Raw genomic sequence first — 26,385 nt, 5'->3', positions numbered from 1 at the left:
CTGACCATACTAAAACAAACAGACTGCCCACCCCAACTCACGCCCTGACCATACTAAAACAAAGAATAAAATTACAGAACTATGGTAAATTTTTTTAGATCATTTCTTCATCTAAATCAACTAACCTGTCCTGAGTCAGAGTAGTGTTGAACGGTAATGCAAAAATGACTTGATTCAAAATGTTGAAGGAGGCAAGGAGTAAATCAGTTGCATATCAGACCACCTAACAATCAGAAATAACGAGCAGAGACTGGCTTACTTAAATACATTTACTGACAGAGTATATAAATATAGGGACATTCAGAAAGGCACTTCTTTAAACATGATATTATATCATTTCAGAGGCACTTGAAAGTACAGGAGAACATTTACAATTTCCAGTAATAAATATTTCATACTGATGATCTCGTATGATCTCCACATTGATTGTCTCTATATTCTACATGCAAATATAACAGTTTTACAACTACAATAAACTAATGCAGACGGTAACACTCTTCCCCAGCACTGATTACTGACTCTAGCATAACTTTAGTCAAATGTAGCCATAAATATATACTGCTATGGCTAAAGGACCATAAGAACATAAATACAAAAGAAACATACAGCATTAAGGTATCAAAACCCCCGAAAGCACAAAGGAGGTTTGATTCAAAATGTTAATACAATTTTGCAATTTTGGACTGATGTGACCAAATATTTCTGATATAAACTGAAACTTTGAGTTATTGAAAACTTCTGGCATTGCCTAAACTGGCTGGAGTGGAGGATTCTGGGAGTGTCTCTGAGCAGCAGTCTGGAAGGCTGTAAGTGTAATAGATCAATAGAGGTGTTTTTCTACCTAAAAATGTACTTTCTACTGTTAATAAAGTTCTACATTCCAGAAAGCTAAGACAACACATTTATCAATCACTACTTCACCACAAGTTCCAACTGAAAAACAATCATGTATAATTTATAACTGACACATTCTCATACCGCATTCAAAACAGATAACACCCCCTTACTCTATAACCATTCATGTTGTTGACACCAGCTCTACTTTTGCTGTGGTAACAAAGGATCGAAAATGTCAACAAAAGTAACATTCCCACTGTTTAAACAAGAAACAAACATGGAGGGAAAAATGGGTGCTAAATCATGGTGCCACAGCCAGAGGACCGAACATTGCTTAAAAAAAGAGTCCTAAAACTTGACAATGCATTCTGTCTTAGATGAGATTGTAACAGAAAGTTCATTTTGGTTCACAGTCTGACAAGATCAAGATTAAGATTACATACAATGGGGAGAACATGTATTTGAAACACTGCCGATTTTGCAGGTTGCCCTACTAAGCATGTAGAGGTCTGTAATTTTTATCGTAGGTACACTTCAGCTGTGAGAGAAAGAATCTATAACAAAAATCCAGAAAATCTCATTGTATGATTTTTAAGTAATTAATTTGCATTTTATTGCATGACATAAGTATTTGATCACCTACCAACCAGTAAGAATTCCGGTTCTCACAGACCTGTTAGTTTTTCTTTAAGAAGCCCTCCTGTTCTCCATTCATTACCTGTATTAACTGCACCTGTTTGAACTCGTTACCTGTATAAAAGACACCTGTCCACACACTCAATCAAACAGACTCCAACCTCTCCACAATGGCCAAGACCAGAGAGCTGTGTAAGGACATCAGGGATAAAATTGTAGACCTGCACAAGGCTGGGATGGGCTATAGGACAATAGGCAAGCAGCTTGGTGAGAAGGCAACAACTGTTGGCGCAATTATTAGAAAATGGAAGAGATGTTCAAGATGACGGTCAATCACCCTCAGTCTGGGGCTCCATAGAAGATCTCACCTCGTGGGGCATCAATGATCATGAGGAAGGTGAGGGATCAGCCCAGAACTACACGGCAGGATCTGGTCAATGACCTGAAGAGAGCTGGGACCACAGTCTCAAGGAAAACCATTAGTAACACACTACACCGTCATGGATTAAAATCCTGCAGTTTACGCAAGGTCCTCCTGTCCAGGCCCGTCTGAAGTTTGCCAATGACCATCTGGATGATCCAGAGGAGGAATGGGAGAAGGTCGTGTGGTCTGATGAGACAAAAATTGAGATTTTTGGTCTAAACTCTACTTGCCGTGTTTGGAGGAAGAAGAAGGATGAGTACAACCCCAAGAACACCATCCCAACCGTGAAGCATGGAGGTGGAAACATCATTCTTTGGGGATGCTTTTCTGCAAAGGGGGCAGGACGACTGCACCATATTGAGGGGAGGATGGATGGGGCCATGTATCGCGAGATCTTGGCCAACAACCTCCTTCCCTCAGTAAGAGCATTGAAGATGGTTCTTGGCTGGGTCTTCCAGCATGACAACGACCCAAAACACACAGCCAGAGCAACTAAGTAGTGGCTCAGTAAGAAGCATCTCAAGGTCCTGGAGTGGCCTAGCCAGTCTCCAGACCTGAACCCAATAGAAAATCTTTGGAGGGAGCTGAGAGTCCGTATTGCCCAGCGACAGCCCCGAAACCTGAAGGATCTGGAAAAGGTCTGTATGGAGGAGTGGGCCAAAATCCCTGCTGCAGTGTGTGCAAACCTGGTCAAGAACTACAGGAAACGTAAGATCTTTGTTATTGCAAACAAAGGTTTCTGTACCAAATATTAAGTTCTGCTTTTCTGAAGTATCAAATACTTATGTCATGCAATAAAATGCTAATTAATTACTTAAAAATCATACAATGTGATTTTTTTGGATGTTTGTTTTAGATTCCGTCTCTCACAGTTGAAGTGTACCTATGATAAAAAATACAGACCTCTACATGCTTTGTAAGTAGGAAAACCTGCAAAATCGGCAGTGTATCAAATAATTGTTCTCTCCACTGTAGCTATACTGTAAACATGACATTCAACTTTCAGATCAAAGAATTCTAATCGTGCAATATGCACAGCTTTTTGGATACATTTACATATGTTTCCGTTAGGCACAATAACAATATTGGTTGTGATTTGTCTGAGATAGATATTGTATATATGTTTATGTTGTGTATGAAGATATGTTTCTGTAGTGCCTTTGGAAAGAATTCAGATCCCTTGACTTTGTCCACATTTTCTTACGTTACGGCCTCATTCTAAAATGTATTATATATTTTTTTCCCCCACATCAATCAACACCCATAATGACTCCAAAAAACGATTTTTTGAAATGTTTGCAAATGTATGACAAATAAAACATTAAAAAACACATTTACCTAAGTATTCAGACCCTTTACTCAGTACTTTGTTGAAGCAGCGATTACAGCAGTCTTTTTGGGTATGACGCTACAAGCTTGGCACACCTATATAAAAATGTTTTTTAACCTTTATTTAACCAGGCAATTTAACAAGGATTCTTCTCTGCAGGTCCTCTCAAGCTCTGTTAGGTTGGATTGGGAGAGTTGCTGCACAGCTATTTTCAGGTCTCTCCAGAGATGTTAGATCGGGTTCAAGTCCAGGCACAGCCTGGGCAACTCAAGGACATTCAGAGACTCCATTCCTGCATTGTCTTTGGCTGTGTGGTTTGGGTCGATGTCTTGTTGGAAGATGAAACTTTGCCCCAGTCTGAGGTCCTGAATGCTCTGGAGCAGGTTTTTATCAAGGATATCTCTGTACATAGCTCCATTCATCTTTGCCTCGATCCTGACTAGTCTCCCAGTCCCTGCCGCTGAGAAACATCCCCACAGCATGATGCTACCACCACCATGCTTCACCTTAGGGATGGTGCCAGGTTTCCTCCAGATGTGACACTTGGCATTCAGGCCAGTGTTCAATCGTGGTTTCATCAGACCAGAGAATATTTTTAGGTGCCTTTTGGCAAACTCCAAGCGGGCTGTCATGTGCCATTTTCCTGAGGAGTGGCTTCCGTCTGGCCACTCTACCATAAAGGCCTGATTGGTGGAGGGCTGCCGAGATGGTTGTCCTTCTGGAAGTTTCTCCCATCTCCACAGAGGAACTCTAGAGCTCTGTCAGAGTGACCATCAGGTTCTTGATCACCTCCCTGACCAAGGCCCTTCTCCCGCAATTGCTCAGTTTGGCCAGGTGGCCACCTCTAGGAAGAGTTTTGGTGGTTCTAAACTTCTTCCATTTAAGAATGATGGAGGCCACTGTCTTCTTGGGGACATTCAATACAGAAATGTTTTGGTACCCTTCACCAGCTCTGTGCCTCAACACAATCCTGTATCGGAGCTCTACGGACAATTCCTTGACCTCTTGGCTTGGTTTTTGCTCTGACATACACTGTCAACTGTGGGACCTTATATAGACAGGTGTGCGCCTTTCCAAAACAATGGATCAATCAATGGAAGTTTAATTTCGAGTCTCATAGCAAAGGGTCTGAATATATCTGTTTAATAATTTTAATACATTTGCTAGAATTTCTAAAAAACAGTTTTTGCTTTGTAATTATGGTGTATTGTGTGTAGATTGCTGAGGATTTGTATTTATGTAATCCATTTTAGAATAAGGCTGTAATGTAACAAAATGTGGTTTAAGTTAAGGGGTCTGAATACGTCCCGAAGGCACTGTACAATCTTTAAAGCTCTTGTTAACAGGACGTGTCACAGTCACCATTCTGAGATGAGAGGCTCTGTGCATAGAGGACGGCATCGCTGATGGTGAAAAACACTCTTTCCTTTTCTCCCATACCCTTCTCTGGGTAGTAACCACCTCTGTTCAGTGACTCCAGTACTGAGGTATTACACTGGGCCAGGAACACCTGTACCCCATTCTCCTTATAATCCTTATACACCTCCTTCAACGCATTGACCCCTGCTGTGTCCAGGAACAGCACCGGGCTGCAGTCTATCACCACAGAGTGGAAGTTGACTTGATTTGGTAGGAAGACTTTGGTGGTCAACTCTTTCTCTTTACCCTTAGTCCCGCCCTCCCCTCCTGTCGTCATGGCTACTTCTTCTTGCTTTCTCCTATGTTTCTCCAGCTTCCTGCGCCGGGCCTTCTCCTTGACGGGATCCAGGCCCAGGCAGCGGTACAGGGCCTTCTTGAACAGGCTCTGGTTGGCGTAGTAGATGGGCGCCTCGTAGCGGAAGATGGCTACTCCAGGCTGAGACTGCAGGCCCTTGTAGGAGGCCAGGTCCTGATAAAGCTCCCGATGGCCAGCCCGGCCCAGCTCCAAGGCCTGGGCTCTCTGGGTGCGGCCCAACACACAGAAGGCTGAGACCATAACCCCCACCAGCAGGCCGAGCTCGGTGTTTATCAACGCTGAGGTTGCCATGGTCACCAGCCAGATGGCGGTGTCCAAGCGGTTCACACGCCACATCCGCGGGACGTCTGTGAACTTAAGCAATGCTCCCCGGAGATTCACCAAGATGATCACTGCTAGCACACACCTGGAGAAGACATGGAAACACAGCAAGTCAATAAAGTCATCATCAAATCAGGTGGAACATTATTTTCTGGCAAAAATGTTCAATACGAGCAAACTATGTGTAGTGGAGGTTTAGATCTCATGAGATGAACATATATAGTAAAGCTAAGCGTTACACAGAGAATAGCATGATCTTACCTCTGCAGAGAGTAGAAAAGGGGGGAAATGACCAGTAGCACCAGCAGCAGCACTAGGGCTGTGACCAGGCCAGACATCTGAGTCTGGCAGCCTGTAGACTCCTTCACCAGGGTCTTGGTCAGGGCAGCGCTGGTGGTGAAACAGCGAAAGAAGGAGGGCAGGATGTTACAGAAGCCTATGGCGTACATCTCCTGGTTGGGATCTACCACGTAGCCATGCTTCTTGGCAAACATCTCAGACAGGGAGACGGTGATGGCAAAGCCCACAATGGCTATGGAGAAGGCATCTACCGCCACGTTGGGGATCAGAGACCAGGACGGGAGCTGGGGGGGCAGGAAGCCCGTGGGGATGGCGCCGGCCACTTTCGAGCCATACTCCTCCTCGAAGTGGCCGAAGTGGGAGGCCAGAGTGGCAGCGATGACAACAAACAGCTCGAAGGGGATGGGGGCTTTGAGCTTGGCCTTGAAGCGGTCGTTGAGTTCTTTGGTGGGGACCAGCACCGCCAGGCACACCATGCTAGTGACCAGGTCACAGAGGTTGGTCTGGCCCAGGTTCTGTAAAAGGCTGACCCAGGTCTTGACGAGGGAACCCCAGCCCTGGGCGCGGGGCAGCTCCAGTCCCAGGAGGTACTTGACCTGGGAGGTCAGGATGGTGAGAGAGGCCCCCGTGGCGAAGCCGCTCAGGAGGGAGTCTGACAGATACACGGATACAAAGCCCACCTGCAGGACGCCCATCAACACCTAAAACCACAGAGTGAAAACAGAGAGGGAGTAACAGTTCTAGAAAAACAGAGAGAGAGAGTAACGGCTCTAGAAAACCAGAGAGGGATAACAGCTCTAGAAAAACAAGGAGGGAGTAGCGGCCTAGAAAAACAGAGAGGGAGTAACGGCTCTAGAAAAACAGAGAGGGCGTAACGGCTCTAGAAAATCTGAGAGGGAGTAACGGCTCTAGAAAAACAGAGAGGGCGTAACGGCTCTAGAAAAACAGAGAGGGAGTAACGGCTCTAGAAAAACAGAGAGGGCGTAACGGCTCTAGAAAATCTGAGAGGGAGTAACGGCTCCAGAAAAACAGAGAGGGCGTTACGGCTCTAGAAAAACTGAGAGGGAGTAACGGCTCTAGAAAAACAGAGAGAGAGAGTAACGGCTCTAGAAAAACAGAGAGGGCGTAACGGCTCTAGAAAAACAGAGAGAGGGCGTAACGGCTCTCGAAAAACTGAGAGGGAGTAACGGCTCTAGAAAATCTGAGTGGGAGTAACAGCTCTAGAAAAACAGAGAGGGCGTAACAGCTCTCGAAAAACTGAGAGGGAGTAACGGCTCTAGAAAATCTGAGTGGGAGTAACAGCTCTAGAAAAACAGAGAGGGAGTAACGGCTCTAGAAAAACAGAGAGGGAGTAACGGCTCTAGAAAAACAGAGAGGGCGTAACGGCTCTAGAAAATCTGAGTGGGAGTAACAGCTCTAGAAAACCAGAGAGGGAGTAACGGCTCTAGAAAAACAGAGAGGGCGTAACGGCTCTAGAAAATCTGAGAGGGAGTAACGGCTCTAGAAAAACTGAGAGGGAGTAACGGCTCTAGAACAACTGAGAGGGAGTAACGGCTCTAGAAAAACAGTAAAAGTCATACTTGTCAGGGCCAATGACAATCAACCTGTTATAACATGAATTAATGATGTTTGTCATTGATTTTCAACACGAGACATTACACCATTCCCTCTCTACACACATTTACCTGGTAGACCCCTGCTGTAAATGTGACTGTGGTCCCCACCATGATGGCATAGCAGCTCCTATCACAGACCGGCCCTCCGGTGCTGTTCCCCATGCCCAGTCCCAGGGTAGTGTTGTTCCTGATACTCTCTGTGATGTACCCTGCCAATGCCAACTCCCTGTCCACCACCTGGCCCACCAGCAGGCACAGCACCCCGAAGATGCCCACAGATATGTGGCGTGAGGTGCCCAGCAGGGTGTAGATGATGCTGGAGAAGAAGGAGGTATAGAGGCCATAGATAGGGTCCTGGCCTGCCAGCAGAGAATAGGCAATGGACTGGGGCACCAGCAGGATGCCCACTATCAACCCTGACATGACATCACCCAGGATCCAGTCTTTGAGCTGGTAGCGTGGCAGCCATTTTAGGATGGGGACGAACCCTAGAACCTGGGCTTTGGCTCGCTCTGAGCTGCATGTGCACTGCTTTTTCAGTTGGTGAGAAACGGCTGTCCTCCAGTTTTCCTCCTCCTTCTCCCTTCTCTCCAGCACGAATGGGACGTGTGGGCCGCTCTCTGCTCCCTCATCTGCTGAGGCACAGCAGTACTCTTGAGCCATCATAGCAGGCCCCCCTTCACTTTACACAGAAAGAAAGACAGTTGAAAAAGTCAGTCGTTGGGAGCGGCTGTACTAATCTAACATATGGAAAAACAATTAGGTGGTCATATCATAGATTTTTTATTTATTTTTGGCACAAAACTACCTCCATACTTCTATTCGTTTGTATGAGTTTGTATGAGACCAATCCCGTGACACTTGTGGGGGTCGTCGAGCAAAATGTTAAACATCATCGTTTTCATGACATTCATTGGACCCTACAGACAGAAGTTGTCACATCAGCGTCACCGACTTCAGATGAGTCCCATGACACTTGTAGGGGTGAATACCCTCATATTCGAGTCTCCCCTTTCATAATAGTTTTGTAGGCCAAACTGTTCAGAAACTACAAATGTTTTGTGAGAAGACCGATTTTTGGATGTCTCATGGTCAGACAAACGCCGCTGTAGCTCCGCCACCTTCCACCGCAGATGCGGAAGGCCGACATAGGCGGATGTGGTGGATTGAGACACAGCCCAGTTTAAGGTGATATCTCTAGCTTAAACTGACAGATTTGGATCTTTTTATTATGTTACTTAGATTAGACTCTTAAGATTAAAGATGGCAACTGTTAACCAAACTGATATTTAATCCTAATGTCAAATAGTGGGTGCTTTATTTGCCCTGTTTCACACATATACAAGTGCGTAACATGTAAAAGTGTGTGGTTTGAAATGAAAATGTGTTTTTTGCATATCCCACTCCCCCTGACACACCTTCAGAGAGTGGGGTCATGACATGGACCAGCCATTATTGACGGCAACCCTGGAGCAATTGTCAAGCCTTGGTCTTAGTATTTTGTGTTTTCTTTATTTATTTGGTCAGGCCAGGGTGTGACATGGGTTTATTTTGTTGTGTTTCGTATTGGGGTTTTAATAGGCATTGGGATTGCGGCTGAGGGTTAAGGGTTAGGCGGTTCTCAATCAGAGTGCCTTGCTAAAGGGCAGATCGACAGATTTTTCACCTAGTAGGCTCTGTGATTTGAACTAGCAACCTTTTGATTACTGGCACAACGTTCTAACCCAGGGATCATCACTAGATTCAGCCGCAGACCGATTTTATTGTTGAGTGGATGGTGGGCCAGAACATTTGAACTAGCAACCTTTTATAACCGCTAGGCTATTACTGGCTACCTGGCAATACCTGCTCTAACGTTCTAACCCAGGGATCATCACTAGATTCAGCCGCGGACCGATTTTATTGTTGAGTGGATGGTCGAGGGGCCAGAACATAATCACAAACCAAATAAAACAACCAGCCCGCTGGTTGGGGAACCCTGCTATAACCGCTAGGCTATCGGCCGCCCACCGCTAGGCTACCTGGCGATATGATGCAGTTGGGGAATCCTGCTATAACCGTTAGGCTATCGGCCGCCCACCACTAGGCTACCTGGCAATATGATGCAGTTGGGGAATCCTGCTCTAACCGCTAGGCTATCGGCCGCCCACCGCTAGGCTACCTGACAATATGATTCAGTTGGGGAACCCTGCTCTAACCGCTAGGCTATCGGCCGCCCACCGCTAGGCTACCTGACAATATGATTCAGTTGGGGAAACCTGCTCTAACCGCTAGGCTATCGGCCGCCCACCGCTAGGCTACCTGAAGATATGATTCAGTTGGGGAACCCTGCTCTAACCGCTAGGCTATCGGCCGCCCACCGCTAGGCTACCTGAAGATATGATTCAGTTGGGGAACCCTGCTCTAACCGCTAGGCTATTGGCCGCCCACCGCTAGGCTACCTGACAATATGATTCAGTTGGGGAAACCTGCTCTAACCGCTAGGCTATCGGCCGCCCACCGCTAGGCTACCTGAAGATATGATTCAGTTGGGGAACCCTGCTCTAACCGCTAGGCTATCGGCCGCCCACCACTAGGCTACCTGAAGATATGATTCAGTTGGGGAACCCTGCTCTAACCGCTAGGCTATCGGCCGCCCACCGCTAGGCTACCTGACAATATGATTCAGTTGGGGAACCCTGCTCTCTAACCGCCCACCGCTAGGCTATTGGGGAACCCTGCCCACCGCTAGGCTACCTGAAGATATGATTCAGTTGGGGAACCCTGCTCTAACCGCTAGGCTATCGGCCGGCAACTTCTAGGCTACCTAATCAGTCGTTGACAAGCTTGACAGTTATAATCAACTGACTCCAACGATCAATAACTACAGAGAAAACAGAAAGGGCCAAGATGTTTGGCGTCACAGGGTTATTGACAACTCATTTACTTACCAGTGTTCTCAATATACTCTTGATATGTCATATCCAGAAAATGGAACAAGTTACTTGTGTAATAACTCTGTAAGTACAATACAGTGTAACACGTATTCTAAATATTCATTGTTACCCTACTATACTTTGAGTGTTAATGATGTAGGTTTGGTTGCATTACATTGCACAGTAACAGGAAAGTTATAACATAAGTTATAATTTGTCTTTCACAACCTAAAATCTCTCTGGTGTGTGCCTTTTTGTGTCAAAGGCAATGGTTGGGTGCGGGAGTGTTTGCCATAACAATTTGGAAAATGATTGACTGAGTTCCACTTCCTGGAGATGAAATAGCAACGAGGAGCCATAAAGACATACTAGTGGTGCTCGGGTCAGCTGTCTGTTGCAAATGCAAATGCTAATAACCCATCCACAACCTCCTAACTGAGTTTAAGTGAAAATCTGAGGTCCTCACCGAAATATAGAAAATTAGCATGTAGGTTACAGCGGAACGATTGTTTGACAGGGGGTGCAGGATTTTTTTTTAGTGCCTGATTTAGATATGTTCCTGCTTATAATTTTCAACATTTTAGTGGGCTGTTTGTTAGCCAATTTATCTATAATTAGATACATGCAGCTTCTCTTTTGTCATTATATGTTGCCCTAGGAGACTAAATAAACCCTTGCTTACCCTTGCTAACAGAATGTCATAAATCGATATAATGAATGCTTCAATCTAGTTGACATGGGTAACGTTTCTCTGTCATCTCTGCTTCTTTCGAGGGGAGAGATGTTTATCGCTTTTTTTTTTATATATATATATATATATATATATATATATATATATATATATATATATATATATATATATATATATATATATATATATATATATATATATATATCTGTGCAAAATATCCAAATGACATCAGTTTGTAAGGAAATAGAAAGCTTTGAAAATGACCCAACGCATTTCTGATAGGATTTCAGTTCGGCTTGGATGCATATTTAATGTGGTTGAAATTCACTATCAGGTTTAATGATGCTGATAAAGTTAGCGTCTGTAGAGGTGCACTCCAACTGCACATTCATATTCTCTCAAGATGCTGAAAGAAATTATATTTCTCCACCCTTGTTCCCAAGTTCAGATTTATCACCACATTTAGTGCATAATTTTACTGCAAGAAATGCTTCATCCTTCAGGAGTTAATATTAAGGCTCTGTGGGAGGTTATAGACCTACAGTCAGTGTGCACATTTCAGTTTCCATTTAACCCATCTGACCAGTTGGCTACAGTTCCCTTGACCTGTTATTCAACTGAAATGTGTCTTCCGCATTTATCCCAACCCCTCTGAATCAGAGAGGTGTGGGGGGCTCACTTAATCCACATCCACGTCATCGGCGCCCAGGAAGCAGTTGTTGTTGGGGCCTATTTGAAGTCCCTGTCTTGTGACTGTCGACAGGGGCGGACTTCGTGATTTGGAGGCCCCAGGCAGAGACCAGTCTGAGCCTCTTATCAGCACCTGTATCCCCCCGCCTAGAGTCTAAAGATCTGGGCTGGGTTTCTACTAAGCTAGCCTCGTTGAGAACCAGGCTTCCCTAATACGGGTAAGCCTAGGGAAGTTCATAAAAATAGCTAAATAGGGGTGGAGACCATGTGTAAATCAGCGACGCCTCACTCCACGTCAAACCCATCAAATGCCTTACTTTGGCGGAGCTCCAATAGCGCTCACAAGATTAGTGTAGTAGGTGCAACAGTGTATGACGATTATTTTTACAGTCTATGGTGAGGATGGCCAGGAAATCGCAGATTAAAACCCCATCAAAATATGTTGATGTACCACAGGAGGTTGGTGGCACCTTAATTGGGGAGAACAGGCTTGTGGTAAAGACTAGGTGGAATGGTATCAAATACATGGCTTCAATATGTTTGATGCCATTCCATTTGCTGCGTTCCGGTCCTCCCCTTAGCAGCTTCCTGTGTGATGTACAATATGTCGATTTTGTGTATAGAGTACATTTCTGACAAAACAGAATTACGTTTTACCTCCAGGTTCTTCCATTTTCTGCAATGTTGCAAAACTAAAATGCAGAACAACTCTGCAAAATGTGTCCTTCCCGGTCTAAAAACAGTGACGAACATAACATGTAGCACCAACGGGCATGTGGGGGAGGGTTCTTGAAATGTAACATCCATTCAAAATCTTGCCATTGGGAGCCAGCGGACCATTCAAACCATTTATGCAATACAAAATTCTCCAGGCGTGACAGCAACGTGATTTTGCAGGTATGGTAACTACTACTAAGCTTACATATGGATTTGTTTTAAGAAGGTCATACCAATGATACGTTAGCTATTTATTTTGAATTTTAGAACCCCTGCAGGTATAAAAAAATATATATATACAGTATCAGTCAAAAGTTTGGACACACCTACGCATTCAAGGGTTTTTCTTTATTTTTACTATTTTCTACATTGTAGAATAATAGTGAAGACTTCAAACTATTAAATAACACATATGGAATCATGTAGTAACCAAAAAAGTGTTAAGCATATGAAAATAGATTTTATACTTGAGATTCTTCACAGTAGCTACCATTTGCCTTGATGACAGCTTTGCACACTCTTGGCATTCTCTCAACCATCTCCATGAGGTAAACACCTGGAATGCATTTCAATTAACAGGTGTGCCTTGTTAAAAGTTAATTTGTGGAATTTCTTTCCTTCTTAATGCGTTTGAGCCAATCAGTTGTGTTGGGACAAGGTAGGGTGGTATACAGAAGATAGCCTTATTTGGTAAAAGACCAAGTCCATATTATGGCAAGCTCAAATAAGCTGAAACGACAGTCCAAAGAAATTACAATCCATCATTACTTTAAGACATGAAGGTCAGTCAATCCGGAAAATTTCAAGAGTTTTGAAAGTTTCTTCAAGTGCAGTCGCAAAAATCATCAAGCACTATGATGAAACTGGCTCTCATGAGGACCGTCACAGGAAAGGAAGACCCAGAGTTACCTCTGCTGCAGAGGATAAGTTCATTAGAGTTAACTGCACCTCAGATTTCAGCCCAAATAAATGCTTCATAGAGTTCAGGTAACAGACACATCTCAACATCAACTCTTCAGAGGAGACTATGAATCAGGCCTTCATGGTCAAAGTTCTGCAAGGACACTAAGGAAACCAATAAGAAGAAGAGACTTGCTTGGGCCAAGAAACATGAGCAATGGACAAGTGTTTTAGTACTATATCTCTTGACACAATGATGAAAATAATCATGGCCTCTAAACCTTCAAGCTGTATACTGGACCCTATTCCAACTAAACTACTGAAAGAGCTGCTTCCTGTGCTTGGCCCTCCTATGTTGAACATAATAAACGGCTCTCTATCCACTGGATGTGTACCAAACTCACTAAAAGTGGCAGTAATAAAGCCTCTCTTGAAAAAGCCAAACCTTGACCCAGAAAATATAAAAAACTATCGGCCTATATCGAATCTTCCATTCCTCTCAAAGATTTTAGAGAAGGCTGTTGCGCAGCAACTCACTGCCTTCCTGAAGACAAACAATGTATACGAAATGCTTCAGTCTGGTTTTAGACCCCATCATAGCACTGAGACGGCACTTGTGAAGGTGGTAAATGACATTTTAATGGCATCGGACCGAGGCTCTGCATCTGTCCTCGTGCTCCTAGACCTTAGTGCTGCTTTTGATACCATCGATCACCACATTCTTTTGGAGAGATTGGAAACCCAAATTGGTCTACACGGACAAGTTCTGGCCTGGTTTAGATCTTATCTGTCGGAAAGATATCAGTTTGTCTCTGTGAATGGTTTGTCCTCTGACAAATCAACTGTACATTTCGGTGTTCCTCAAGGTTCTGTTTTAGGACCACTATTGTTTTCACTATATATTTTACCTCTTGGGGATGTTATTCGAAAACATAATGTAAACTTTCACTGCTATGCGGATGACACACAGCTGTACATTTCAATGAAACATGGTGAAGCCCCAAAATTGCCCTCGCTAGAAGCATGTGTTTCAGACATAAGGAAGTGGATGGCTGCAAACTTTCTACTATTAAACTGGACAAAACAGAGATGCTTGTTCTAGGTCCCAAGAAACAAAGAGATCTTCTGTTGAATCTGACAATTAATCTTAATGGTTGTACAGTCGTCTCAAATAAAACTGTGAAGGACCTCGGCGTTACTCTGGACCCTGATCTCTCTTTTGAAGAACATATCAAGACCATTTCGAGGACAGCTTTTTTCCATCTACGTAACATTGCAAAAATCAGAAACTTTCTGTCCAAAAATGATGCAGAAAAATTAATCCATGCTTTTGTCACTTCTAGGTTAGACTACTGCAATGCTCTATTTTCCGGCTACCCGGATAAAGCACTAAATAAACTTCAGTTAGTGCTAAATACGGCTGCTAGAATCCTGACTAGAACCAAAAAATTTGATCATATTACTCCAGTGCTAGCCTCTCTACACTGGCTTCCTGTCAAAGCAAGGGCTGATTTCAAGGTTTTACTGCTAACCTACAAAGCATTACATGGGCTTGCTCCTACCTACCTCTCTGATTTGGTCCTGCCGTACATACCTACACGTACGCTACGGTCACAAGACGCAGGCCTCCTAATTGTCCCTAGAATTTCTAAGCAAACAGCTGGAGGCAGGGCTTTCTCCTATAGAGCTCCATTTTTATGGAACGGTCTGCCTACCCATGTCAGAGACGCAAACTCGTCTCAACCTTTAAGTCTTTACTGAAGACTCATCTCTTCAGTGGGTCATATGATTGAGTGTAGTCTGGCCCAGGAGTGGGAAGGTGAACGGAAAGGCTCTGGAGCAACGAACCGCCCTTGCTGTCTCTGCCTGGCCGGTTCCCCTCTTTCCACTGGGATTCTCTGCCTCTAACCCTGTTACGGGGCTGAGTCACTGGCTTGCTGGGGCTCTCTCGTGCCGTCCCTGGGGGACCTGGGTGGGTTGATTCACTGTTGTGGTCGGCCTGGCTGGGTTGCCCCCCTTGGGTTGTACCGTGGCGGAGATCTTTGTGGGCTATACTATTGTCTCAGGATGGTAAGTTGGTGGTTGAAGATATCCCTCTAGTGGTGTGGGGATGTGCTTTGGCAAAGTGGGTGGGGTTATATCCTTCCTGTTTGGCCCTGTCCGGGGTGTCCTCGGATGGGGCCACAGTGTCTCCTGACCCCTCCTGTCTCAGCCTCCAGTATTTATGCTGCAGTAGTTTATGTGTCGGGGGCTAGGGTCAGTTTGTTATATCTGGAGTACTTCTCCTGTCCTATTCGGTGTCCTGTGTGAATCTAAGTGTGCGTTCTCTAATTCTCTCCTTCTCTCTTTCTTTCTCTCTCTCGGAGGACCTGAGCCCTAGGACCATGTCCCAGGACTACCTGACATGAGGACTCCTTGCTGTCCCCAGTCCACCTGGCCATGCTCCTGCTCCAGTTTCAACTGACCTGAGCCCTAGGACCGTGCCCCAGGACTACCTGACATGAAGGCTCCTTGCTGTCCCCAGTCCACCTGACTGTGCTGCTGCTCCAGTTTCAACTGTTCTGCCTTATTATTATTCGACCATGCTGGTCATTTATGAACATTTGAACATCTTGGTCATGTTCTGTTATAATCTCTACCCGGCACAGCCAGAAGAGGACTGGCCACCCCACATAGCCCGGTTCCTCTCTAGGTTTCTTCCTAGGTTTTGGCCTTTCTAGGGAGTTTTTCCTAGCCACCGTGCTTTTACACCTGCATTGTTTGCTGTTTGGGGTTTTAGGCTGGGTTTCTGTACAGCACTTTGAGATATCAGCTGATGTACGAAGGGCTATATAAATAAATTTGATTTGATTTGATTTGATTTGATTAGACCGGTGGAAATCTGTCCTTTGGTCTGATGAGTCCAAATTTCAGATTTTTGGTTCCAACCGACGTTTCTTTGTGAGATGCAGAGTAGGTGAACAGATGATCTCCGCATGTGTGGTTCCCACCGTCAAGCCTGGAGGAGGTGTGATGGCGTGATTTTTTGGTCCAACCACCGTGCCTTTGTGAGACGCAAAGTAGGTGAATGGCTGATCTTCGTATGTGTGGTTCCCACTGTGAAGCATGGAGGAGGAGGTGTGATTGTGTGGGAGTGCTTTGCTGGTAACACTGTCTGTGATTTACTTAGAATTCAAGGCACACTTAATCAGCATGGCTACCACATCATTCTGCAGCGATACGCCATCCCATCTGGTTTGCACTTAGCGGGACTATCATTTGTTTTTCAACAGGACTATGACCCAAAACACACCTCTAGGCTGTGTAAGGGCTATTTGACCAACAAGGAGAGTGATTGAGTGCTGCATCAGATGACCTGGCCTCCACAATCACCTGACCTCAACCTAATTGAGATAGTTTGGGATGAGTTGGACCACAGAGTGAAGGAAAAACAGCCAGCAAGTGCTCAGCATATGTGGGAACTCCTTCAAGACTGTTGGAAAACATTCCATGTGAAGCATGTGAGACGCAGAGTAGGTGAACGGGAATCTCTGCATGTGTGGATCCCACCGTGAAGCCTGGAGGATGAGGTGTGATGGTGCTTCGTTGGTGACACTGTAAGTGATTTATTTAGAATGCAAGGCACACTTAACCAGCATGGCTACCACAGCATTCTGCAGCGATACGCCATCCCATCTGGTTTGCGCTGAGTGGGACAATCATTTGTTTTTCAACAGGACAATGACCCAACACGCCTAAGGCTGTGTAAGGGCTATTTGATCAGGAAAGAGAGTGATGCAGTGCTGCATCATATGACCTGGCCTCCACAATCACCTGACCTCAACCCATTTGGGATGGTTCGGGATGAGTTGGACCACCGAGTGAAGGAAAAACAACCAACAAGTGCTCAGCATATGTGGGAACTCCTTCAAGACTGTTGGAAAAGCATACCAGGTGAAGCTGGTTGAGAGAATGCCAAGAGTGTGCAAAGCTGTCATCAAGGAAAGGGATGGCTACTTTGAAGAATCTAAAATCTAAAATGTTTTCATTAGTTTAACACATTTTTGGTAACAACATGTTTCCATACAGTATGTGTTATTTCATAGTTTTATGTCTTCACTATTACTCTACAATGTAGAAAATAGTACAAATAAAGAAAAAACTTTGAATGAGTAGGTGTGTACACAGTACCAGTCAAAGTTTGGACACACCTACTCATTCAAGGGTTTTTCTTTATTTGTACTATATATTGATGAAACATTGAATTTGGCTTTACTGCTATTAGCCCATAGAAACAAAATGAATAACAGATTCATACATGGAAAAACTGAAATGTAATCAAAAGGAAGAATGTTTTGAAGTGTCTGTGCCTATATTAAGAAAGCTCAGGAATTACCCGTAAATCTTGACGTGGAAATGACCTATTCACTTCCATACATTTTTCGGCCCCATTACCAGGTTACACATGTGGGGATCCTAAAATAGAAAAATGGAGAACAGGTGAGTTTCATATTTCCGTAGAGGGGTCATATAGTGCCTCACAATCATCACACATAACATGCTATCATTCTCTTTTACTACTTAATCTAAATCTTTTCCAAACATTACTTTTCTGGCCCTCCCTTCTCTTATTTTCAACTCTCCATTTCGCAGCTTTTATCTTATTGAATTAAACTCCGACATTGTCCTTTTAGCCTTCGTGGTTCGATGTTAACTTTCTGCCATTTCCTAAAAGCATTTGATGATGGCCGTGTAGGCTATTTGGGGCGTGTACCGTTTAGGCCGTAAAGTTTAGCCTTACATGCTGACCAGACCGGACACGCGAGATTCGCAAAATGAATTTAGAAATCCATGTTATTCAATTATTGCACCCACAGTGCTCGCGGGTGGCAATGAGCGTCTGCGTTGCCAAGGGCTAAAATAGAAGTCATTCCTATTTCTGACCCGGATTGCACTGAAAGTCCTACCTCTCCCATCTCCGCATTGGTTTATAGAAGTAGGTACCCACGTGCATCTCCTCATTGGTTATACCCACGTGGGTGATTGAAAGACAAACTGTTTTGCCGGTAGTCGTGGTAATACAATGAAAGTTTAGATGGATCTCCATATAGATTAAACGATGAAAAAGCCTGGAAGGAGGAGAGATGACTAGAAACTATTTGGTTGCCCGTTTTATGTGTGGATTCGGAGTAGAGGTCCTTGTGCATTTCAGGTCAAATAACAACTCAATGTTTATATCCCAGGACAAATTAGCTAGCAACAGCAGGCTAGCTAAATAGGACAAATTAACGTTAGCTAGCAAGTGCAAGCTAACTAGCTAAATTGCCATACATGTTTAATGCTGTTCAACCTATCCCCAAATTAATGTAATTGGTTCAGTCTGTTTTGATATTTTAACCTGCGTGCCGTGATCGCGTTTGGTGTGGGGAGGCAAAATACATTTATGCACGATAGCACACGATAGCTCACGCGCGCAGCCGGTTTGGGTTCCGTGTTACATGCTGACTACACCGCTTGCGTCACGTGCACGAGCGTTGCAAGATAAATTTACACATACATGTTATTCAATCATTGCACCCACACTGCTCGCGCACGTCAACGAGCGTCCGCGTTGCCAGTTGCTAAAATAGAAATTGGTTCTGCTTGTGATGCTTGACGCGCTGCAAGTCCCGCCTCTCCCATCTCCTCATTGGTTTTTAGGAGCACATACCCATGTGGGTGATTGAAAGATGAACTGAGGTCCACACTCCAGTTGGTTGCCAACCGCCATATAACGTCCAAAGAAGATGAAGAAGCCTGAATGAGGAGAGATTACTAGAAACTAACTCTGTTTAACGTTACCCTTTTATCTGTGGATTAATTGTCGGAGTAGAGGACCATGTGCATTTCAGGTAAAATAACAACTCAATGTTTATGTCCCAGGATAAATTAGCTAGCAACAGCAAGCTAGCCAGCTATTGCCATAAATGTTTAATAGTTTTCGACCTATCCGCAAATGAATAGAGTTGGTTCAGAGTTTATTTTGATACTTCATTCTGCATGTCCTGATCGCGTCTGATGTGGGTGGACAAAATCAACATGAGCGCGATGGCGCACGTAGACGATATAGATATAAATTGCACAAGAATTATAATTGATATGGATTTTTTACTTATTATTTTATCTTCATTCAACCAGCCCACCACCCACGGTAATGACTGTCACTGTGCATAGAGGGCATACATAAAGCACCGATCTATAGGATTAATGCGTCATGCAACAGACCGACTGAGCGAAAGTAATATGTGGTATTGCCTATAGTAGCTAGTCTACATAGCTATAGCAAGGCAAAAGTGCATGTTGTGCATATGCAGTGGTGTAAAGTACTTAACTAGAAATACTTTAAAGTACTACTTAAGTCGTTTTTTATGGTATCTGTACTTTACTTTACTATTTATGTTTGACTACTTTTACCTCACTACATTCCTAAAGAAAATATTGTACTTTTTACTCCATACATTTTCCCTGACAACCAATAGTACTCGTTACATTTTGAATGCTTAGCAGGACAGGAAAACTGTCAAATTCATGCACTTATCAAGCGAACACGTGGTCACCCCTACTGCCTCTGGCCTGGCAGACTAACTAAAGACAAATTAATCTTTTGTAAATAATCTCGGAGTGTTCCCCTGGCTATCCTACATTTTAAAAACAAGAAAATGGTTCCATCTGCTTTGATTAATATAAGGAATGTTAAGTGATTTTATACTTTTACTTTTCACTTTGATACTTAAGTATATTTGAGCAATTACATGTACTTTTGAAACTTAAGTATATTTCAAACCTTTTAGACTTTTACTCAAGTAGTATTTTACTGGCTGACTTTCACTTTTACTTACTACCTTTCTATTAAGGTATTTATACTTTTACTCAAGTATGACAACTTGGTACTTTTTCCACTACTGTGCATATGCCATCTTTATTGATAGTCCTACTGTCTTCAAATATAATTAGACCTAACGTTACTCTTTTTAACCCTGTACATAATGGTTTAAACGACATTAATCCCATAAAAAAATAGATGTAGGCCTAATCGATGAAGTCAAGAAAGTATTTGTTATAAAGTTGTTATAGCTAAATATGAAATAGCCTAAAATATTTGTCAATAAATTATAAAACGGCAAATTTAGGTTACATTAGCTTATGAATGAGGACCATTGTGAACAGGTTGTCAACGTGTACATCACCAGGTTGTCTACTGTACAGTACTTTGTTGACAGCAGTTTAGACAACATGCATTTAGACAACAACATATCTAACAAATCATTCTCTTCGGTTACTATTAATTCGGTATATTCAATTGCAGAACATTACTCACCTGAGAATGTTACTGCTCTCCATTTATCAAGTTGTTAGTAACAAAATCATTGGATACTTTTTGCATAGTTCAGCCGGAGATTTGTAGCGCTCGGCGCGTGTACGTAATGACGTTTGAAGCCCAACCCGAACGCCCCAATCACATGATATGCTACATGAAACCCCTTTCACGTGACAGCACACGCACACAAGTTCTCAAATTCTCTAAAAAGAGTAGCATTCTCTTCTGAATCTATGAAGAAAACGGTCAGAAAACATCACACCATATATTATTGATGATGTGTTGAGTTGAGAAACTATATAGTGATGCAACGACTTCTCTTTTGTGCAACCAAATGGCATGAAGTGTAACTTTGACATGCCACAGTTGGGTGCAACCTGGTATCAGAGCATTTCGGATTATTCTGTACGTAAATACGAGTGCTCACCATTTAGTATTATAGGATAATGCCATAAGGAAGAAATAGGCTATTTCAGTTTAAGGTTTAATCTTTATTCCACACCAATAAATAGTATGATTATTTACGAGGTTATGTTAAATTGTGTTATGTTACATTAGAATTCCAATGGAATGGTTGTTGTACAAATAGTAGGATGTATAGTATCCTACGTCTTGATTGCACCAGTATGCCTTTACCGGTTTGGTATGATATCTTACTTTCAGATGCTGCTATAATGGTTGGACAATATCATACATTTTCAACAACAGATTGGTAGTACAGTATCCAATGTTTTGAATGCACCCGTAAATGCTTTGACCGAATCAATATTGCTTCACCTGTTTATCTGTGACGAATTTAATATAACAATGCATGGTGAGATTTACACAACAATCCAAATAACTTTGTTCAGGGTTTACATTTCACCCACGAATGAGTTAGATTGTGGGCCAATATGTAATGTATGTTATTTTTTATTCTATGTTTTATTTGCATGTATTGTTTTTATGGAGGAATACAGATTAGACCTTAAACTGAAATAGCCTGTCTTTATATCCTATATACAACAGCTTTTCTAGACACCTGTTTGCCTGCCCTTCCTCCTTACATCCGTTTTGTCTTGATAATGATGAGTGATGATAGTAAGTATCATTATGGCACTGTCAGCTGAAGGGTGGGACTATAAACAACAAAAAAACAAGATAACTAATGTAAAATATACTATGTCTGTAAAATGTATATAGGTTCAGAGCTTTTGTGAAACATCACAGCGCTTTTGAGAAATATATGACAAATAGAAATAAAAACCTGAATGGTCTTCATAGATAGATGGGAGGGAGGGATTGAGGGTAGCTGAAGGATGGGACTAAAAGCAAACAAAAGATAACACATGTAAATATACTGTGTCCGTAAAATGTATGTAGTATACATAAGCTGGAAGTAGAACTATTGTTGTCCATTATTTTACTCCAATTAGGGGAGGGATTGTACGGTTAGGTGAAAATAAGAAAGGAAAACATATCAAAATAATATAAATATATATATATATATATACTGGACCAGTCATTAGTTTGGACACACCTATTCATTCCAGGGTTTTTCTTTATTTTTACTATTTTCTAACAGTGAAGACATCAACACTATGAAATAACACATATGGAATCATGTAGTAACCAAAAAAGTGTTAAACAAATCAAAACAGATTATATTTTGGTCACAACCTGATCTGTTTCACCTGTCCTTGTGCTTGTCTCCTCCCCCCTCCATGTGTCGCCCATCTTCCCAATTATGCCCTTTGGTATTTATACCTGTGTTCTCTGTCTGTTTGTTGCCAGTTCGTCTTGTTCGTTCAAGCTTACCAGCAGTTTTCCTGTCAGCGCCTATCGTTTTTTCCAGCCTCTCTTTGCTAGTCCTCCCAGTATTGACCTTTGCCTGCCTGACCCTGAGACTGAGCCTTCCTGCCATCCTGTACCTTTGCTCCATCTCTGGATTACTGAACCCTGCCTGTCCCTGACCCTGAGTCCGCCTGCCGTCCTGTACCTTTGCCTTTCCCTGGATTTTCGACCCCTGCCTGCCTTGACCTGTCTTTGTCTGCACCTGTTGCTACAATAAACAGTGTTACTTCGACAGTCTGCATCTGGGTCTTACCTTGATTCCTGATAATATTCCTGATAATATCTTCAAAGTAGCCAACATTTGCCTTGATGACAGCTTTGCAAACTCTTGACACTCTCTGAACCAGCTTCACATGGAATGCTTTTCCAACAGTCTTGAAGGAGTTCCCACATATGCTGAGCACTTGTTGGCTGTTTTTCCTTCACTCTGTGGTCCAACTCATCCCAAACCATCCCACATGGGTTGAGGTCAGGTGATTGTGGAGGCCCGAGGTAGAGGTAACTATGTGTCTTCCATTCCTGTGGTGGTCCTCATGAGAGCCAGTTTCAAACATAGTGCTTGATGGTTTTTGCGACTGCACTTTTCCGGATTGACTGACCTTCATGTCTTAAAGTATTGATGGACTGTAATTTATCTTTCCTTATTTGAGCTGTTCTAGCCATAATATGGACTTGGTCTTTTACCAAATAAGGCTATCTTCTGTATACCACCCCTACCTTGTCTCAACAAAACTGATTGGCTCAAATGCATTAAGAAGGAAAGAAATTCCACAAATTAACTTAAAACAAGGCACACCTGTTAATTGAAATGCATTACAGGTGACTACCTCATGAAGCTGGTTGAGAGAATGCCAAGAGTGTGCAAAGCTGTCATCAAGGCAAATGGTGGCTACTTTGAAGAATCTCAAATATAGAATCTATTTTGATATGTTTAACACTTTTTTGGTTACTACATGATTCCCTTGAATGAGTAATTGTGTCCAAACTTTGGACTGGTACTGTATATATACAGTATTTAGGGGAATTTCTCCCATTCTTCTCTGCAGATCCTCATAAGCTCTGTCAGGTTGGATGGGGAGAGTCGCTGCACAGCTATTTCCAGGCCTCTCCAGAGTTGTTAGGTGTGATTCAAGGCCAAGCCCCTCCTGCGTTGTTTTGGCTGTGTTCTCAGGGTTGTTGTCTTGTTGGAAAGTGAACATTTGCCCCAGTATGAGTCCTGAGTGCTCTGGAGAAGGTACCTTGCTCTGTACCTTGCTCATTCATCTTCCTTTCGATCCTGATTAGTCTCTCAGTTATTCATTTTCCTAACACTTTTTAATTATGTTGTAGTTAACATGAACTAAAGCATTCACAAAGCAGTATCTTTGTTTATTAAAGGCAATAATACATAGTTTATTAGAGCAGTTATTCATGTTAGTGAAGTGGCAATTCTTGAATGGCGCTGGTATTTGAGAATGGCATTTTTGGAAAAATGTATTTCATTTTTCTAGATTGTTTTTTAAATCTAAATCAACTAACCTGTCCTGAGTCAGAGTAGTGTTGAACGGTAATGCAAAAATGACTTGATTCAAAATGTTGAAGGAGGCAAGGAGTAAATCAGTTGCATATCAGACCACCTAACAATCAGAAATAACGAGCAGAGACTGGCTTACTTAAATACATTTACTGACAGAGTATATAAATATAGGGACATTCAGAAAGGCACTTCATTAAACATGATATTATATCATATATATATAACATATATAACAAATATAACATTTTTACAACTACAATAAACTAATGCAGACGGTAACACTCTTCCCCAGCACTGATTACTGACTCTAGCATAACTTTAGTCAAATGTAGCCATAAATATATACTGCTATGGCTAAAGGACCATAAGAACATAAATACAAAAGAAACATACAGCATTGAGGTATCAAAACCCCCGAAAGCACAAAGGAGGTTTGATTCAAAATGTTAATACAATTTCGCAATTTTGGACTGATGTGACCAAATATTTCTGATATAAACTGAAACTTTGAGTTATTGAAAACTTCTGGCATTGCCTAAACTGGCTGGAGTGGAGGATTCTGGGAGTGTCTCTGAGCAGCAGTCTGGAAGGTTGTAAGTGTAATAGATCAATAGAGGTGTTTTTCTACCTAAAAATGTACTTTCTACTGTTAATAAAGTTCTACATTCCAGAAAGCTAAGACAACACATTTATCAATCACTACTTCACCACAAGTTGCAACTGAAAAACAATCATGTATAATTTATAACTGACACATTCTCATACCGCATTCAAAACAGATAACACCCCCTTACTCTATAACCATTCATGTTGTTGACACCAGCTCTACTTTTGCTGTGGTAACAAAGGATCGAAAATGTCAACAAAAGTAACATTCCCACTGTTTAAACAAGAAACAAACATGGAGGGAAAAATGGGTGCTAAATCATGGTGCCACAGCCAGAGGACCGAACATTGCTTAAAAAAAGAGTCCTAAAACTTGACAATGCATTCTGTCTTAGATGAGATTGTAACAGAAAGTTCATTTTGGTTCACAGTCTGACAAGATCAAGATTAAGATGACATAGCTATACTGTCAACATGACATTCAACTTTCAGATCAAAGAATTGTAATCCATGTAATAGGCACAGCTTTTTGGATACATTTACATGTGTTTCCGTTAGGCACAATAACAATATTGGTTGTGATTTATGCTGTTTGAGATATTGTATATATGTTTATGTTGTGTATAAAGATATGTTTCTGTAGATATACAGTGACTTCAAAAATAATTCAGACCCCTGACATTTTCCACATTTGTTACGTCACAGACTTATTCTAAATATGATTACATCAATTCTCACCCACAATGACAAAGGGAAAAAAGGTTTTTAGAAATGTTTGCAAATTTATGACAAATAAAAACCTGAAATATCAGACCCTTTACTTTGTTGAAGCACCTTTGGCAGCGATTACAGCATTGCGTCTTCTTGGGTATGACGCTACAAGCTTGGCACACCTATATCTGGGGAGTTTTAATTTAACCTTTATTTAACCAGGCAATTTGACTAGGTTTCTTCTCTGCAGATCCTCTCAAGTTCTGTCAGGTTGGATGTGGAGCATTGCTGCACAGCTATTTTCAGGTCACTCCAGAGATGTTTGATCGGGTTCAAGTCCAGGCACAGGCTGGGCCACTCAAGGACATTCAGGGACTTGTCCCAAAGCCACTCCTGCATTGTCTTGTCTTTGTGCTCAGGGTCGTTGTCTTGTTGGAAGGTGAACCTTTGCCCCAGTCTGAGGTCCGGAGCTCTTTGGAGAAAGTTTTTATCAAGGATCTCTCTGTATATAGCTCAATTCATCTTTGCCTCGATCCTGACTAGTCTCCCAGTCCCTACCACTGAAAAACATTCCCACTGCATGATGCTGCCACCACCACCATGCTTCACCATAAGTATGTTAATGGCCAGGTTATGAGTGGTGCCTGGATTCCTCCAGATGTGATACTTAGCATTCAGGCCGAAGAGTTCAATTTTGGTTTCATCAGACCAGAGAATGCTGTTTCTCATGATATGAGAGTCCTTTAGGTGCCTTTGAAAAACTCCAAGTGGCCTGTCATGTACCTTTTTCTGAGGAGTGGTTTCCATCTGGCCACTCTACTATAAAGTCCTGATTGGTGGAGTGCTGCAGAAATGGTTGTCCTTCTGGAAGATTCTCCTATTTCCACAGAGGATCTCTGGAGCTCTGTCAGAGTGACCATGGGGTTCTTAATCACCTCCCTGATCAAGTCCCTTCTCCCCTATTTGCTCAGTTTGACGGGCGGCTAAGAAGAGTCTTGGTGGTTCTAAGCTTCTTTCATTCAAGAATGATGTAGGCCACTGTATTCTTTGGGACCTTCAATACAGAAATGTTTTAGTAGCCTTCCCCAGATCTGTGCCTCGACACAATCCTGTCTCGGTGCTCTATGGACAATTCCTACGACCTCATGGCTTCATTTTTGCTCTGGAATGCACTGTCAACTGTGGGACCTCATATAGACTGATGTGTGCCTTTCAAAATCATGTCCAATCAATTTACCACAAGTGGACTCCAATCAAGTTGTCGAAACATC

At 42.7% G+C, this 26,385-nt stretch overlaps 1 protein-coding gene across 2 annotated transcripts; it reads right to left on the bottom strand.

Annotated features, from left to right (window-relative positions):
• Positions 1-255: 255 nt before the first annotated feature.
• On the bottom strand, positions 256-20,565 carry slc26a2 (solute carrier family 26 member 2). 2 transcript variants are annotated; one of them, XM_035744088.2, is made up of 5 exons: positions 20,449-20,565; positions 17,488-17,567; positions 7,269-7,881; positions 5,545-6,284; positions 256-5,368 (listed from the first exon to the last, which is right to left on the bottom strand). In XM_035744088.2, exons 3-5 carry the CDS (start codon positions 7,863-7,865, stop codon positions 4,567-4,569), a joined length of 2,139 nt encoding a protein of 712 aa, XP_035599981.1. In that variant the 5' UTR covers positions 7,866-7,881; positions 17,488-17,567; positions 20,449-20,565; the 3' UTR covers positions 256-4,566. The 2 variants fall into 2 exon arrangements, with proteins under 2 accessions (XP_035599981.1, XP_052344051.1); XM_052488091.1 differs by lacking the exon at positions 20,449-20,565 and adding an exon at positions 18,802-18,875.
• Between the last annotated feature and the right edge of the window lie 5,820 nt (positions 20,566-26,385).

Source organism: Oncorhynchus keta, chromosome 30, assembly GCF_023373465.1.
Source record: "Oncorhynchus keta strain PuntledgeMale-10-30-2019 chromosome 30, Oket_V2, whole genome shotgun sequence".
Lineage (NCBI taxonomy): Eukaryota > Metazoa > Chordata > Actinopteri > Salmoniformes > Salmonidae > Oncorhynchus > Oncorhynchus keta.
Note: the sequence above shows the minus strand (reverse complement) of the source record. Positions and strands in the feature narration are given on the sequence as shown.

What these genes read in the sequence shown, in the direction of transcription:
- slc26a2 (XM_035744088.2), bottom strand. Translation starts at nt 7,865, where the DNA reads ATGATGGCTCAAGAGTACTGCTGTGCCTCAGCAGATGAGGGAGCAGAG. An exon ending in TTACAGCAGGGGTCTACCAG is followed by an intron (nt 6,285 to 7,268) that starts GTAAATGTGTGT and finishes CTGTGGTTTTAG; the next exon opens with GTGTTGATGGGCGTCCTGCA. An exon ending in CTTTTCTACTCTCTGCAGAG is followed by an intron (nt 5,369 to 5,544) that starts GTAAGATCATGC and finishes TGTCTTCTCCAG; the next exon opens with GTGTGTGCTAGCAGTGATCA.